This window comes from Microchirus variegatus (genome assembly GCF_963457635.1).
Source record: "Microchirus variegatus genome assembly, chromosome: 11".
Taxonomy (NCBI): Eukaryota; Metazoa; Chordata; class Actinopteri; order Pleuronectiformes; family Soleidae; genus Microchirus; species Microchirus variegatus.
The window spans coordinates 13929465-13945865 of NC_139812.1; the positions used below are offsets into that span (position 1 = coordinate 13929465).

General features: G+C 40.4%; 1 protein-coding gene across 1 annotated transcript in view; it reads right to left on the reverse strand.

Moving 5' to 3' along the window:
* The window catches only part of cdh23 (cadherin-related 23), a 149187-nt gene that overhangs the window by 117853 nt on the left and 14933 nt on the right, over window positions 1-16401 (reverse strand). Inside the window, exon 3 of the mRNA XM_083897799.1 lies at window positions 16152-16226. Coding sequence (XP_083753925.1) covers window positions 16152-16226 — 75 coding nt within the window. The remainder of the gene's footprint in view (window positions 1-16151; window positions 16227-16401) is intronic.

Sequence of the window (16401 nt, forward strand, 5' to 3'; positions counted from 1 at the left end):
TGGCTGACATGGAATAGTATACTGGACAGAGTGTACTCGACTGTCCCCAATGGGAGGAGTAAAAAATTGAAAACAAATGGTTTATGTACCTGTAGCTTAAAATCAAAAGCCTTACTGTGATTTAACCTTGAGGAAAAAACAACGAGAAAAAACTGAAATCTCTCTCTATTGTTGTTTGCTGTTCTCTTAAGCTTGTAGAGAGGCAAAGAGGCACTAAGGGATTTCTATAGAAATTGCACATTGTCATCAGATATTATACACAGAACATCCTAACTGTAGGTAACAGTATATTTTGAGTAAACATTTCACATAGAGTAAGACTATTAGGAAGTTATAAATGTGGGCTGTCAACTACACAATCTTTAGCAGTGTTGCATTGTCAGAAGTTGACACTGCTGTCCAGATATGAATCACTCACTTGCCCTTAATCCAAAGTGAGCGATTCAACTCAGTCTACAGTGAAGTAAGGAGGATGAGGCGTATGATTGGATGTCCAGCCCAAGATTGGCTTTCTAATACACCCAAATGGCAAAATGATGGAAACACTGAGTGACAAGGCTGTGACTAACCAATCACACTGCGAAAGTTGGATGGACAGTGAAGGACATTATTGGACACTCCTCCCACACATCGGTGTGTGGAAGCAAACCTGTCACTGCATATTCACACACGGCACCGATCACAAAGGAAAGTTCTTCGCTCGTGTTATTTTCTATTCCATCCCATCACAGTCTTGCCGTTTCCCCCCACTTTGTCGTTTTTTGGCGTCCTCTCGTCATGCTCCATCCTGCTTGTGGAGGCCAGACAGAGGGACAAAGACAGTGCTGATAGGAGTGGACAGGTGACTGTGTGCTTCTGAGGATCCCCGAGTGACGGCTGAGGCAGCCTCGCCCCTCGTTGTCACAAAACCACACTCCCACCCCAAACACGCATGCATCCCAGCCCTAAACCGTGCCACTTCTGCCAACATGCCAACATGTCCATCAGCACTGTCACTTCGCAAAGCCTGCCCTGTTCTTCCCTTATCTCTGCCTTCAAGCTTTGCTCTTTTCATACGGTTTTGCTGCTCACTGCTCTTAATTCAGTTATTTGCCTCTCTCTTTCATCCTCCCTGCATTGCCCGTTCCCAACACTGGCCCTCTACTGACCTCACTGGTGCGTACTATTACCTGAGAGTGTGCTAAATCATGCTTGGGTAATGGAACATGCCACCCTCTATATGAAGCAATACACACACACACACTAAAATAAAAGCCTCTCCCTTTTGCCCTTTTTCTGTTTCTCTCCCGTATACATGTTTATCATTTGGCCCCAGTGTTTCTGAAATATAAGGCTGATGTTGTTTCTGTCAGCTCTGTGGATGTGATTGGGAAGGCTGTGGAATGGCAGGTGCCGGGGTCCAGAGTAAATCTGTGGCAACTCAGAGTTGACCTCCGGCCCTGGTTGCCATTGGCGGGGAGAGTGAAAACAATGAAAAATGAAAAAATACAATAATAATAAATGTGTGACAGCTATGAGATTCAGAAGTGGCTTCTCTGTTGTAAATGATTGGATCAAAAAGAGGACATGAATGTCAGTGACCATTCCATTGGGTTTACTCTTTATTGTTTGCCATGGCTACTGCCTGGTCTGCTTTAACGCAAGAAAGGCCCCGTCCCAATACTGCCCCTAACCCTAAATTTTTGCCCCAACCCTAAATTTTGCGCGTTCTTGTGTAGGGGGGAGCAAGGGGGAGTGCGATTTTTCCCTTATAATCAACTCTCAAAATGTAGTGATCTCTGATACAGGCTTAAAAAGAAGTGGAAGATGAAATTACCCATGATGCTTTGTGAATTCAGTGAGCCGGCTGATTTTTTTCAACAAAGATGGCAGCCACATCTGCAGGAACAATTTTGTTGCAAGTATATTTTCGCAAATAAGCACGTCACAATGTCGAAATGTGTTGGAATATGTTGGTTTGATATACATCTAGAGGACCGTTGAGCTTTGAACACTAATGTCAGAAAATAACTGACGATTTATGAAAGCAGCTAGCTAACTAGCTAGGGGCTATTTGCAGAGTGCTTCGAGAAAATAGTAGCACGCTCCACCGGTAGAATTGTCAACATGTGACGTAGGTTAGCACGTTCGTTACATTCACTACGCTAATTTGCATATGGTGGTGTCCCAAATCCATAGGGAAGCCACTTCCCTCGACAAGGGGAATTTACGGTTGAGGGCACTCCAAACCAAGTGGAAACTTTTGAGGACTCGGGCCCCGTCCCATTTCTCTCCCTTAAAATTTCCATTTTGATCATTTCTCCTCATACATACTGGACAAATGACACGGATATTCGGTTTATCAGCCAATCACTAGTTGTGGCCCAACCTATTGTTTCTATATTTTAATACACCTATAAACCAATGTATGGACTGGTTTATACAGCAAAAGCAGAATAATAAGAGAGCAAATGAGTATTTTACATTTGAACCACTAAATATAAATGCAGGAGAACAAAAAAAAACAAATGGAAATGATAGTGGCTGAATCTTCCAAAGCCTCTTAACTCACCAACCAAAGGCAGCCACCAGTGATGAATAATGAAAGATGTAACTGAAGAAAAAAGTTTCCTGTGGTGGACTTTCATACTCGTCACAGGCTAAAAGCCACAGGTTTAGCTAATAACACAAATTCAGATATTTTAGGGATTAATACTGAATGGATACTCAAGGTTTAATGCATTCTCGTGTCACTTGAGGTTCCATGTTATTTTCTCTTTCATGAAGTTTGATAAGAAGTTGCTTCGATTCAGACTTGAGTGATTCTTTCATACAGTTTTGAACAATGTAACTTGATAAAGTATTCACTTTTTGTAAATGGAACAACTGCTCCAAAAATGCAATTTATGTATCAGAACAAGTGTGTAGAACAGGGTTTCGTAATCCTGGTCCTGGGGAGCCACTGTCCTGCATGTTTTAGGTGTGTCCCTGCTCAAACACAACTGGCTTGCAGGACAGTGGCTCCCCAGGACCAGGAGTGAGAAACCCTGTTCTACACACTTGTTCTGATGCAAAAATAGCGTGCGTCAAGATCAGGACTACTACATGCATAGTTTTTTATAGGTATAGGATGTGTTTAATTTACGTAATAAACGTAATATACTTTACTCTTTTTTTTCCCTTTTTTTTTTATAAGCTCTGCTTTTCAGGAAATTGGAAAAAACCAGGAGGATGCAGCAGCTGGCTTTGATTTATCTGAATTGACAGGATGAATCCTTTTGTTGGTGCAGCAACCAGTTCTCAAGAAGCAGATGCTCGAGCTTTACAGCAGCAAAGGGACAACGCAAACACCAAACCACTGGTACAAACTGTTTTCTCCCAATGTTATTTAGATTCAGCATTTAAATTGACTTGTCATATTAACCAGGTATGAGTCAAAGTTCAGTAGCGCAATTACATAATTTTACTTGCGACTGTCAAGTAGGCATAGATTAACACTCAGGGCTGCCCGTCTCATCGTTTTTGGCTGTATCAATATCAATATAATGATTTGTTCCCATTTTCTCATTATAGATAATCAAACAACACATGAACATTTTTGAGCAGCATTTAGTGGGAAGTTCAAGGTTACAGCAACAAAGTTTTTGACACATATGAAACTCCACAGGCTCCCTGGTATTAAGTTGTAGGAGAAAGAAGAAACTAGGCAGCCGCCTTCGTCTGACTCCCACCTTCTTCTGGTTCCTGGTCTGCAGCTGAATGTACCAGTCACAGATATCTTTGCCAAGCTGACAGCACTATTCAATGCAGTGAGTAATTCCAGCACGGATCGCAGCATTAAAAGTGAGAACTCACTCTGGAGCTATACTTCTGGGGACCAGAACTGCACAATGACTGATGGGGAAAAAATACTCAACTTGAAGAATCTCTCAGATGAGATGTATGAAATATCTGATTGGGTAATCCGATTTACTAGAAAAAAAGGGTGTCTGTAATAGTGTTTTCTCAGTGGCCCATAAGGTGTAACAGTTTTAGAATTGCACTGTTCCTCACAGGCCACACTAGACTGATCCTGGTCATGTGTTGCACAGCTCAGTATAGTCAAATGACTGGCCAGGCTATCAAGAGTCACTTGTGCAACTCTATCTTCTTCAACTACCTCCCGCTCTCATATCCATCTGCTATGAAGCCTTTTTCAACATCCTGTCCCCCTCTGCCATTATCTATTCCCACTTACCCATGTGTATCAGCTCTACTTTCATATCAACATTTTCTGCCATTTCACCATTCCTTTGTCCTGCCTCTTTCCTTACATTCATCCCAGTTCCAATTCCTCGCCTCTGCCTCCGATTCCCTGCATGCTTTCCATCAATTTTTTTTCCATTTCTCCCTCTCTTGCTCATTTTTCTCCTTCATCCCAGTCTCAGTCCCATCACGCTCCTTACGCTCTCTTTCTGTTGTTATCCAAATTGAACCTGTTTCCTATGATGCGGACGTGTAATGGCAGGGAGATAGAAAGAGCGAGAGAAAGGGGGGACGCGAGATAGTTAGAGAGGACAGTTACAAGAAGAAGAAAAATGAATAAGATGATAACTAAAAATGTGCTAAAGCTGACCAGCAAAGGACTGCAATGCAGACATGCCACAGTCTTAAGAGTGTGCGTGTCAGAGAGAGAGAGAGAGAGAGAGAGAGTGTGTGTGCGTAAAATGATGGCATGTGTGTCTAAATGCATCTGTCCAGATTGTTTGCTACACTCCTGCCTTAATCTGTTGTCTGGCTGCAGCCACCACAGATTTTTTTTTTATCCCGTACTACGCCACACTTGTTTTATGGATTATAAATGAACTCATTATCTGTGGCTCTCATTAGCTTCAGGTCCTAATTAGCCAAAATTAATATTGTTTCCTGACAAAGACATTGGCACTGGCAAATTGGCAATTGACCTCCTTGGTCAATCTGGAAAAAGGGACAGAGTGATTGAGGGAAACATAAAAAAAAAACAAGGGAGGTGAATAGGAGAGCTGGGCAGTGACAGCTGCTCTGGTTGATCAGTTATGGACTCATCGCACCCCTCATTCTCTCCGAGTCCTCCACAATCTCCCTTTACCAAAAAGCAGCCCATTAAGAAGACAAGCTGCACACTCATCGCCGCAAAGGAACCGTAATCGATTTGGGTTACAAATGAGCTTAAGTAACTATCAGCAACAAGGTTTTGTTAAATTTGTAGAAAGTCAGTGGAAAATGAACAGTGTCTTGCATGCACAATGGCTGATGACAGAAAAGCCCAGGATTTGCTGGCAACCGACTTTTACTGCAAACAAACAACTGCACAGAGGAATAAATAGGAGAGAGAGAAAGAGAGAGAGAGTGAGAGAGAACAAACATGCAAGGCAGAGAAAGAGACGGAGAGCATGCAAGACGGAGAGGAAAGACAACAGAGAAGCCTGCCATATTCCTTAAAAAATGATCTGTGCTTCTAAGGAGGCCTGTTAAATGTCAAACACCTTCTTGGCTGTGAGATAAGAGAGAAGAGTTCAATTACACCTCACTCCCTCAGCTCACCATCCCAGTAGGATGCAAAACGACACAAACACAACACGCACGCGGTTTCTCAGCCCATTATTGCGCTAAAATGCACTCGCCGATTTAGACAAATGACAAACAATTGGGCATCAATATACAGTAAAGGCAAAACACCAAGTTGACAATATCAATATCCACATTGAAAAAAGGCCACAGTTCCATCAAGTGGCGGTGATTGGCAACTGACTGAAAGCAAAGAAGAAAGTGTGAGGACTAAATGAGTGAGAGGAGATTGAGACACCAGTAAACAAAGCAGATTTGAGCCACAGACCGGCCTGTAAATGGGGGACAGAGTGCAGTCACCTCACTTGTCAATTAATCCTATCTGGCACCAGCATGCTGGCCTTTATTGGAACAAATGTCAGCTTTCAAGACAAGGACAAGATAACCTTTCTTCATAGAATTCACACCAGCCTCATGTGACCCAGGCTCATATTACTCCACAGCCGTCTAATTTAACACACTTGCTTTTACTGCCGCAAGTTGCATCCCAGCAGTTGCTAATGACAGTCGGACCACTGGCTTTATACAAGTCAAAATAGGCTTACAAGTGAAGCAGCAACAACAAGGCGGTGTAAAAGATGTTGAATAAAGTGCTTTCAACTCAAGTTCTATTTCCAAATTAACATTCAGAGCATAAAGCCTGCCCCAGTAAGAGACTTTTTTAGCTCTGAAATGATAGGTCTTTGAGACCTACAACCTTGTGATTTTCTAAAACCATTAGGAGTTTTCATGACATTTAATTTCTTCTAATTCCTTGCATATTTCTGTAATTGGAAAGTGTTTTTAACTAGGTGTTATAAACTGGATAAATCAAGGCCAATGTAACAAACGGCTGCAATTTGTTTGCTCGGAGACCGGAAAGGAACTGCTACATGCGTATGTGCCTTCAAAGGTGTGCAGAAAAACAGATAAACACATAAACACATAAACACATAAACACATACAGTGTGCCATATATGCAAGCACACACACATACACACACTTTTCCTGCAGCATCCCTGCAATGGAGCAAAGAGAGAGGTGGTCGCTGATGTGAAACATCAATTTCCAGGTTAGCTGCTCTGTGTGGCTCAGGCAGGTATCAGCCGTGACCCACCTGTGCCAGATAAACAGCTGCAAGAAGCTGATCTGCCACATTTCAGTACAGGAGAATGGGGTAGTGCATGCTCATGCACACAGACACACAAATTGCTAAATCCAAACAATGCATTAATATTAGGAGGGGGGGAAATTAGGTTGGAAATACACAACCCTGCATTAACAAACATACACATGCATGCACACACACACAGAAATGTGAAGCACTGTGCAGGTAGGGTTCACCCTCTCGATACTTTGATCATTTGCTGGTACTGCTGTAAGGATTAAAGGGTTTAAACCCAAGGCGTTCAAGATAGGAGTCTCACACACATGCACACACCAGTAAACGACATCAACCTATGAGATGATGCTGATATGAAAACAAGTGTCACCATCAAAAAAAAATGAGAAAAGTTCTCTAATTATTCTGCAACTCACTCGCTCGCTCACAAACGGATAGATTTGAATTGCAGGCTTCATTTGGGGACTAAAAGTGTATTGTTGCTGTATCTGTATCAGTGTGTAAGAACCCAGCTTCAGTTGGTCAGGTAATCTAACCACTGCCACCTTCGCAGTGACGCCTGTCAGCGCAGCGCTGTGTGCCGTGGCAGCGTTGCTGCAACCTGGTGTCACGCCACATTCCCACAGACAATTTCAATTAACTTTTACAACAGAGAGAAATATCACACACACAGACCGCGGCTCTTCAGCATGTTGCCTCATCGTGGTTTCTGTCTCTCTCTGAGTTCTCACTCTCTGTCTGGTCATAACAGGAAAACTTTTAAAAAGGAAGAGGCCGCATTACAGAAGTTGGTAAGAGGATCACTACACTGAGGAGAGCAGGAGAAAACACTTACTTTGTTTTACACAAGATGGACGACTGTGCAGCTGATGTTGATAGCTGATATACAGTTTCACCTCTAGGAGATATTTTATGGTATACGTCCATAATGCAAATGAAAACTTTGTGTTTGACTAATGGTTCCAAGTTTAAAACACATGGAAATTTGATTTTTAATTAAGAAATCTGTGATTTAAATTGCTACTATTACAGGAAAAGGAATTCTTGGAGCAAAAATAAATTAATCATGTTCAGACTTTGGTAAATAAATATAAAGTACATTCAAAAACTAACAAAAACAACTCATATTTAGTGAAAGAGAAAATGTGTACATCAAAGGCCAAGCACATTTTTGTGGTGATTGTAACTTCAGTGTTTCAAATGAATGCTCCTTCACTGCATTTTAACAACCCCTACAGTGACACCTACAGTTGCTTTATTTTGTGCATATTGAAATGACAGCATGTGATGCACAAATGACAATACGATATATAGGGAGTGATTCATCTACCCGGTACCATAAATAATTTAAAATCAGCTCCATCTCACTGTGGCATTAAAATTCTGCCCACCACCTAATGCATCAATAATAAAATCCAATTATTGAACATTTACACCACCAAAGACTGAAAGGAGCTTTTCTGTATAATAAAAAAATCTTAAATACTCGAGCACATTCTGCTCCTACTACATAGGACAGTTTTCTGATGTACAACTTTTGAACCAGAAATTATGTTACTTTTATTTTGGTGGTTTAAGAACTTCCATAAATGGTTGTGCTTAATGCAGTGTTTTGAGTAGCAAAGAAGGTCAATAAAATGCCAGTCACAATAATTCTTACTCTGACCATTTTGTTGTTGGCTGAAAACTAATTTTTCATGATGAAAAAAACTTACTATGCCACTGTTACAACTGTACAATAACAACTGAATGTGGGCAAAGTCTATTAGTCAAGATATGGTTTTCTGCAGTGCAGACGACGGATGTCAATGATTAAACGTTAGTCGAGTCATTGCCATTAAGAATTTAAGCAAATGAGAATGAATGAATTAACTGACGACGTCTGTTTTTCTTTATGCTGTATGTCGGTGGGTTCTGCAAAGTGACAAAGGGTATGATTTAAAAATGAATAAATAAATAAATAAATAAATAAAATCACTTTGGAACTGGCATACAGTCAGAGGTGCTCACTCAGATTGCCAAAAAATATGCATAGGCTACCCTCAGATTTTATTTGATGCGTGTGTGTGCATGTGAACCACACATAGGGGACTCCACGTTGAACAGGGGACATTTTTCAAGTCCCCTTGTATGTGTGTGCATGTGTCTGTGAGTGTTGTGGTGAGTCTTACAGACAGACACAAGTACTTTTGTAAGTGTGTGGCAGTGGGGGGTACATGGCTGGAGGTCTGAAGGGTACAGGCACTGAAAATTTAGGGAACCACTGCTGTATGTTATTTCTCTGGACCTCATGTGCCATGCACTTGCTACATCTATCAGCAGAGGGCCCACATCAAGCAAAGCACTAAAATAATTAGCAGAAAAAGACATCAGTGTGTGTACAAATGCAATTGAATTGAATTATGGAAACAAATGTGAAGCTCAGCAAAACAAATAATTTTCTTAGCTGAACATTAACCGGGACATAGCACCACCACTCGCAGAGAAGAGTGCAGCAACAGCTGTGATGTTATTGCTTGTGGATCACAAAATCTGGACGTAAACGCTGTTTACTCTGTGTCTGTGAAAAATTCAATCAATATCCTGATACTAAGAGGAAATCAGAGAATATCATTCACTTCCTTTTTGACAAAATCCACAAAAAATATCCAAGTGCCATGTTTGTGGAGACTCAAAAGCATCGTTGCAATGAGAGACCAGTGAGTGGTGACTGTTTGCATTGGCCTTAATAACACTAACGCATTATGTGTAAGGTAAGTGCAGACAATATAGCGCGGCACAGCGTCATGATGGATGGTGTGTTTGCAGACACCGCTGAACCATGGACCCTATTATTTCCTCGCGGAGGAAAAGGGGGGAGCATGGCACCATGGGGGAGAGATAAGGGATGATTGACTAAACAGAGGTCCCTCATGGATGGCAGTCTGCTGGCATTATTGGGAGCCACCATGGGAGTCAATGCAACAGCTCAATGAGAGCTGAGAGCTCTCACAGGAAGTAAGATCAAGTGTATCCCCTTTTTAAAATGAGATACAGGAGGACTTTTCACAAGGAGAGAATAATTTAAAATAATTTAGTATAACTCCTGTTTGATCTTGGAATGTGAGGAATACTCACTTTCTTCAACAGGTATAACCAAGACAGACAGAAGCATGTTTGCTGCAAGACGAAACAGCCTTGGTTGTCAACATCTTCTGCCCTCTTAATTTTATCAACACTCATCTCTGCTGTCTGGTCTGAAGAGGCAGAAGAACAGTGGGAGCATTTGGACCATATAAAATGACAAAAAGGGGATTCACACTCCTTTTAAGAATGTTTTCAACTTTGGTACTTAACCCTCTTATGACTATCATGATAATCAGGCCGTCTGGATTTATTTTCATTTTATGACTGTAGAATTGTTTAAAATGTTCAATGAGTGAAAGCTTCTGTTCCTTCTTTTCCAAGATAACTTCAACGTTCAATGTCTGGCAGTTATTCAACCGTTTAGGAATTACACTACTGGGAAACCGACGTCACAAACGCAAATCTTGTCTGTGATTGGACGGTCGTTCAGTAGGTTTTTTTCTAGATATCACAAACAGGGTCAGCTCAGCAGTCAATTATTATTAAAGGTCCCACGTTAATACCCTATTTTTACAAGTTAACCTAGTTCCCTGGTGTCCTAATGAACATGTCTGTGACAGCAGTTCAATCACCCTGTCAAAACAGCCCTGTTCAAAATTCTCTGTTTAGTAGTATCTCTTTGAAAAAAAAAGTAAAACGAAACTTCAGGGACAGGAAGCCACAGAGGCTACTGGGAGCTAACAGCAGTTAGCATTTGGAAAAGTGATCATAACAGGCTCTAGCAGGCATATTGCTGTCATATATAACATGTTTCCACTGGACAGATAAATCCTCTGAGGCTGAAAGTTTGTGTAGAACTCTGTGCTGCACTGTGGGGCCAAGAATATAACTTTTTGTGGACTTCCGGTTTTCGGATACCGTTGCCCTCGCCAGCACTCTCGCGTGTTTTACTGACAAAGTGGAGCTCCGCGAGACAATTCCAGGAATTTTGAGCACTGTGACGTCCCAATGAGTGCGGAAGTCAACATCGAGTGTTTTATCTCCTGTACTTAGACTGAAGAGGACCACAAAAATATATGCGAGTCATCTTTTTTCACACTTTGCTGACTGATAGGACCTCCAGAGTCCCAAATATAAGGATTTAAAGGATTAAAAAGTTGATTTTACATAATATGGGACATTTAAAACTTTATTTGACCACTTTATTCTTCTAGCATCTCTCTATATAACGTGTGACCAACTGTCCGTCCATCTTTTTGTTATTTACATAACTGTCCAACTGTTTGCTCGACAGGCTTCTAAGGTTACCGGTTTGTTCAGTGCCGACTTTGGCGGTGTCTGGATGAGAAATACAAAGCTAAATATGTAGAAATGTGCCAGACAAATCGCGAAACAAGCCACTTGCAGCTGTCTTACATGGAGAATTGAATGGGGACAGATGCCGTCCAGAGGTCCCTTTAATCTGTATGCGGGTTACTGTAGCAACCATGGTAGTAAATTACACACTTGAATGTTCTTTGTTAAAAGAACATTAAAGGTTGTCCAATCAAGACTGAAATGCATTCGCACCAGCAGACCATACAATCTAATACAGCGAGTAAATATTTCTAAGGAGAAGCAAACTAACAAGTGAAATTTAGTGAATCAAAAAGCTGTGGAAGGCAGGAAGTGTCCAAAAGAGGGAGTGTTGATGGTTCATAGTTAATGCAGATTGTACCAGACAGCTGGCAGAAAGAAATTGGCTGAGGAGAGAGTACACAGACATTATCAACACGTTTCGAGGAAGGCTTTAATAAGTCGTTCCTTGGGGCTACTTCCTGCTCCTTAATTATTATTGAATTAGGAATGGTCACAGAGCTAATTAAAAGTGCAAGGTATTTATCGTGGCAGTAGAAGAATGTGGAGGAACAAATGGGTACAAGGAAAAAGAAAAGAAGAATAAAGAGGATCAAACGGACTGTGTCCCAGACGAGTAGTTGTACATGCAGCTGAGACTCTTCAGCTTGGATGCAAAGGACTAAAACAAATTAAAAACTACTCAAAAGGTATAACCACAGTTCTTTAAGTAATGTGACCAAGATGTGTAAGAAAAGCCCCGTCTCTGTTACATTTCCCTGCAATCCTATGAGGAAAAATTAAATCACGTAAAAAGAAAAACAGAGAGTATGAACAAGCGCTACATAATAAGGTCTATTAGGGCTCAAATGAGCTATACAGCCGCCTCATACTGAAACAGGTACGTATGCTTAGCAAGTGGGATTTGTTCAATATGCGATCTAAGGGAAATAGAAAATGAACCATTTTGTTTTCAGTAGCTTTTTCCTAATGACAATGGCATGAGACAAAGGATGAATGAGCACATGGACATGAATGACTAAAAACACATGTTTAATTATTCATGTACTAAAAATCCATACAGTCATTAATATCAACTGTGTGAGCATGACTATATCAACTAGTGCATCAATCCCTCCTGGATACTCTCCTCATTATACATAAAAAGGGGAAGTGTAGAGTAGCATAGCTCCTTCAGGGAATAGCATAGTGGGTAACAAGCAAATTGCAGAAGAAAAAAAAGACAGTGAAGTGGCGAAAGGAAAAAGGCAGACAAGACGGTTACAGTAAGCTGTCAATATGGCAGTAAATGTACAATATGAACTGCAGTGTGTCAGTTAATAAACGCTACAACTCAAGACCAAAAAAGTCAACCAACTGCAACATAGAGACAGAGAAAGGCAAGCTATTTGAACTGACTGTAGTGATATTACTACCTCACTCTAACTCACAATAGTCCAGTAAACATACATTATGATAGTTGCATAAAGGGAAATGGTCACCATGAAGGAGCTGAAGCTGTAAAGTAAGTTTCTTTTGGATTTTAATAAACATATGTCTATACAGAATGCACGAGTGATGTAATGAGTCGTTTTCTGTGTTGTGGTATGGATTTTTCCACAAATAAATGTTAAGAGCTTTAAAATAACTAAACAAAACGGTCTATAATGATTTTAAGGCCATTTCATTTATTGCATGAATATGGGCCAGCGTCACAATTTCATGAACAACAGCATCACAGCAGAAATCAATTCGAGGGAAACACTGGATATACTGGCTTATGCTGTACAAATCGATGTGTTATTATTATGGTCAGCATAATTTCTATTTCTAAATTCACCAAAACAGTAAGGCCTTAAGCTCAATTGACATAAATTGCAATACATACAATCATCCAAGCAAAGTGGAAGTTTCTTATTTTTAACAAATGTTGTGTTCTTTCCACAAGTTAATTACTCAGTAGAGAGCATAATCTGCCAAATCAGGGCAAAGTGGATTAGGAAATGAAAGCATTTAATCAAAGTGTTCTCTCAGTGTAATTACACATCCCATTTCCTGACACATCACATACTGTTATCTGCCCCTGCATTTAAACATCAGCTCCTCTGTTTGGCTAACCCCCAAAGAGTGAATGAAATGATCCCACTGCCTGAATGTTACAAAAAAAAAACATGAAAGGTAAACACACGGACGCATACTCTCATCTAAATGGACAATCACGCATGCACTCAAATATTCTTCTTGTAAATATTGAAATAAAGCATCAGATCACTGTGGTATTCAGCAGACTAATTCCAACTGTGTGTCAAACAGCTGCGACTAAACATTCTTCTTGGATCTAAAAATGAGGGTGTTTTTTTTTTTCTTTGCCTGGAAGACAACTGAAATGTTCTGGACTCAGCGGTTGCATGTAAAAGGTGCAAGTTCATGCTGAGTGAGGACAGTCTTAGATTGTGTTACATGTGCCCCTAACTGTGCACACCTGTACGGCATCATTCTAACAGTTGTATGTCAGTTGCTGGTGAGAGGGGGAGATGAGTGGGTGAAGTCTCGGATCAAATATCCAAACTGTGTTCCCTCATCTTGGTGATAAATAATCATGTGCTTCTGCCTGCTGTGTACGGTGCTGAGGCATACAGAGCTTATCCAAGGTGAGCTTTGATGTGGTGCCTACTATCCTACAAGTAAAGGAAGAAAGTCTGCTTTACTCATCTCTAATACTTACACAAAATAACTAAAATTAGCAGGTAATGAGCAAATTAAAAAAAGGGCAGGTATACCCGAGATTTTTAATCCAACTTGGCTGTTCTGCCATGTTGTATTGTTTCACCTCTGCAGATTGTGACGGAGGAAGAAAACATGACACTTTTTACTGTACTTTTACTGCCACCTTCCCTCAATTAATTCAATTGATAAAATAAATAATATTGAGCCATGTCCCAAGGTGTAAAATGTAACGTTTGCCATAAATCACATGTGGCAACAACAGCCAGAAAATGAATGCATGTCGTAGCTTTGCACCAGAAAGTATTTGCGAGGTCTCAAGTTCCCACTGATGCCAACCCAAGTCAAACCAATAAAAACAAGTGAGCAAAAACCATTTAAACCCATCTTAGAAAAATCTCCACGGTTACTTGATGCGAGCGCTCAGCTGTGAAAATCTGATCACTGTGCTTAAGTCATGTAATATGGCTTTGAGTCAGTCAGAGTGCTGCTCATTTATGTTTAAAGTTGTGGTAATATAATGGTCTAAAGAAGTATAGAGGATGGCATTAAGTTTTGGATATGATTAAATCACATTGACTGTGCCCTGAAAGCTCAATTTATTAATCCTTCATTCTAAGGACAATTAATGCACTGAGCCCTGAGATGGGAAAATGTTTTTTTTTTATCTGCCCTTTCTTCAAATTGAGAGGAAGAACTATGTCAGCATTGAAATTGCTCCTGGGCTACTCTATCAAATTAACATTTTGGATTGTAAGTAATATTAAATTTGTGTATGAGGAAATTAGCTGGTGTTAGGGGGAAAGTATTTACTTCACTGTGTAATGTACTGCAAACTATAATAAAATATAACACAAACACACACACACACACACACACACACACTTGAATGTGGTTGGTGAGTGTGTGTGTGATTGTGTTTATGAATTAGGGCTCCACCTAGACGAGGACATCTGCTGAGCCAATAAACAATAATCTTGACAAATTGTCACTGTCGAATCACTCAGCCCAACCTCATGATCACACAACAGCAGAGGCCATCACAGGCTGGGACAGGGACATGACTGACAGCTCTCTGGACCATTGGAAGGTGTTGTTGGACTGATGCCCAGCTGCCTGAGGAGAGGACACGATGATTCATGGGCAGAGGGCAACCTGGGCAGAGTGGTTAGGGAAATTAGCAGCACCAGCCACCAACACAGCCATGCCCTTCATTGGTTAGAACAGCAGCTGATTGAAGAGCTCTGCCAGAAACTGCTGTAGCACTGCCGGACAAAGATGCCAAAACAAGCAACTATAAAAGTAATGGTGTCTGGCACAATGATGATGATGGTTTATTTAAGGCTTAGCGGGGATACTCCAACCTTTCTTCTGCGCAGTACAAAATGTGAACTCAGATGATAATGATATGGATGATACTAAAGACCGGTCAATTAGGATAGGGATGTTTTTATTCATACCCTCGTATGAAACTATTAAGAAGTTAAAAATGAGTGGTTGTCTGTTTGTAAACCTACCAACAACTTTAAGGGTGAAGACAAGGATAAGCAAACACTCCACAGTTTGGACTAGGAGTGTTGACAGACTGGCAGAGTGTAAAGGTCATGTGATAAAAAAAAAACAATCTCCTGGAAAATCAATCCAATATTAAGGATTTTAATTCAAAGCCAGCGACACCCTCAGAAATGATGAAAAGCCAGACATCTCCAAATTGCCCTGTCAATCACTCCAACCAACAAAAATGACAGAAAATAAGTAAGAGGGGGAATAATAGATCCAGGAGGAATCTGACTCCACTGTGTCTGCTGTTCATACCATAATCCCTGACCAACACTAACAGCATATATGTGCAAACTGGTAATAATGTTGTGATATTAAACTCAAACTCTTTCATGCAACTATCAACACCAGGGTGAATCGATCCAAAGCATCTCAGGTTTCTTTTGTGAAAGTTATATTATGGAGAATAACTCTGATGAAGAAGCACTAGAGTAACACATTTCACAGCATCATTAGGACACCTTTAGACATAACATTAATCACCACAAACAAAATCCTAACCTAAACCCTCAACTTAATCCCAGTTCTAACCTATTTAAGTCTAAAACTTAAGACTAAAAAAGTCAAAGATAGGTTTGAATCAAAATTCGTTTTTTCATGCAGTGCAATGCTCAATTTGACTCCCGACCCCTGTCACAGATTACATTTCACATCACATCTGAATCAGTTTGTATTCAAGGGATACAGACGGCAGATCATTTCGGTGCAGTGAACATGCTGAAAGACAGCTTGGCTGTGCTTCCTTTAGACAAGGTAGATAAAGTCAAATACAACGCGCTGGCAATCCACAGAGACTTACCGATGGGCATGTCCTCATAGATGAGAAGGTAGGTCGAAAAGAAGTAGTTCAGGAAACGTGGTGGCTGGTTGGAGCCTGGAAGAGAAAATAATGAATTAAAAATTTGACTTTGACTACTTTTGTCTTTGAAACTATAAATATTATTATCTATTGTAAGATGTGTTTTTATTTTTAAAGTTGTATATGTTCTTTTGGGGTCTGGTATGCCTCATATCTTTTTTTGTATTATTTATTAATTTTAGTTTATTTT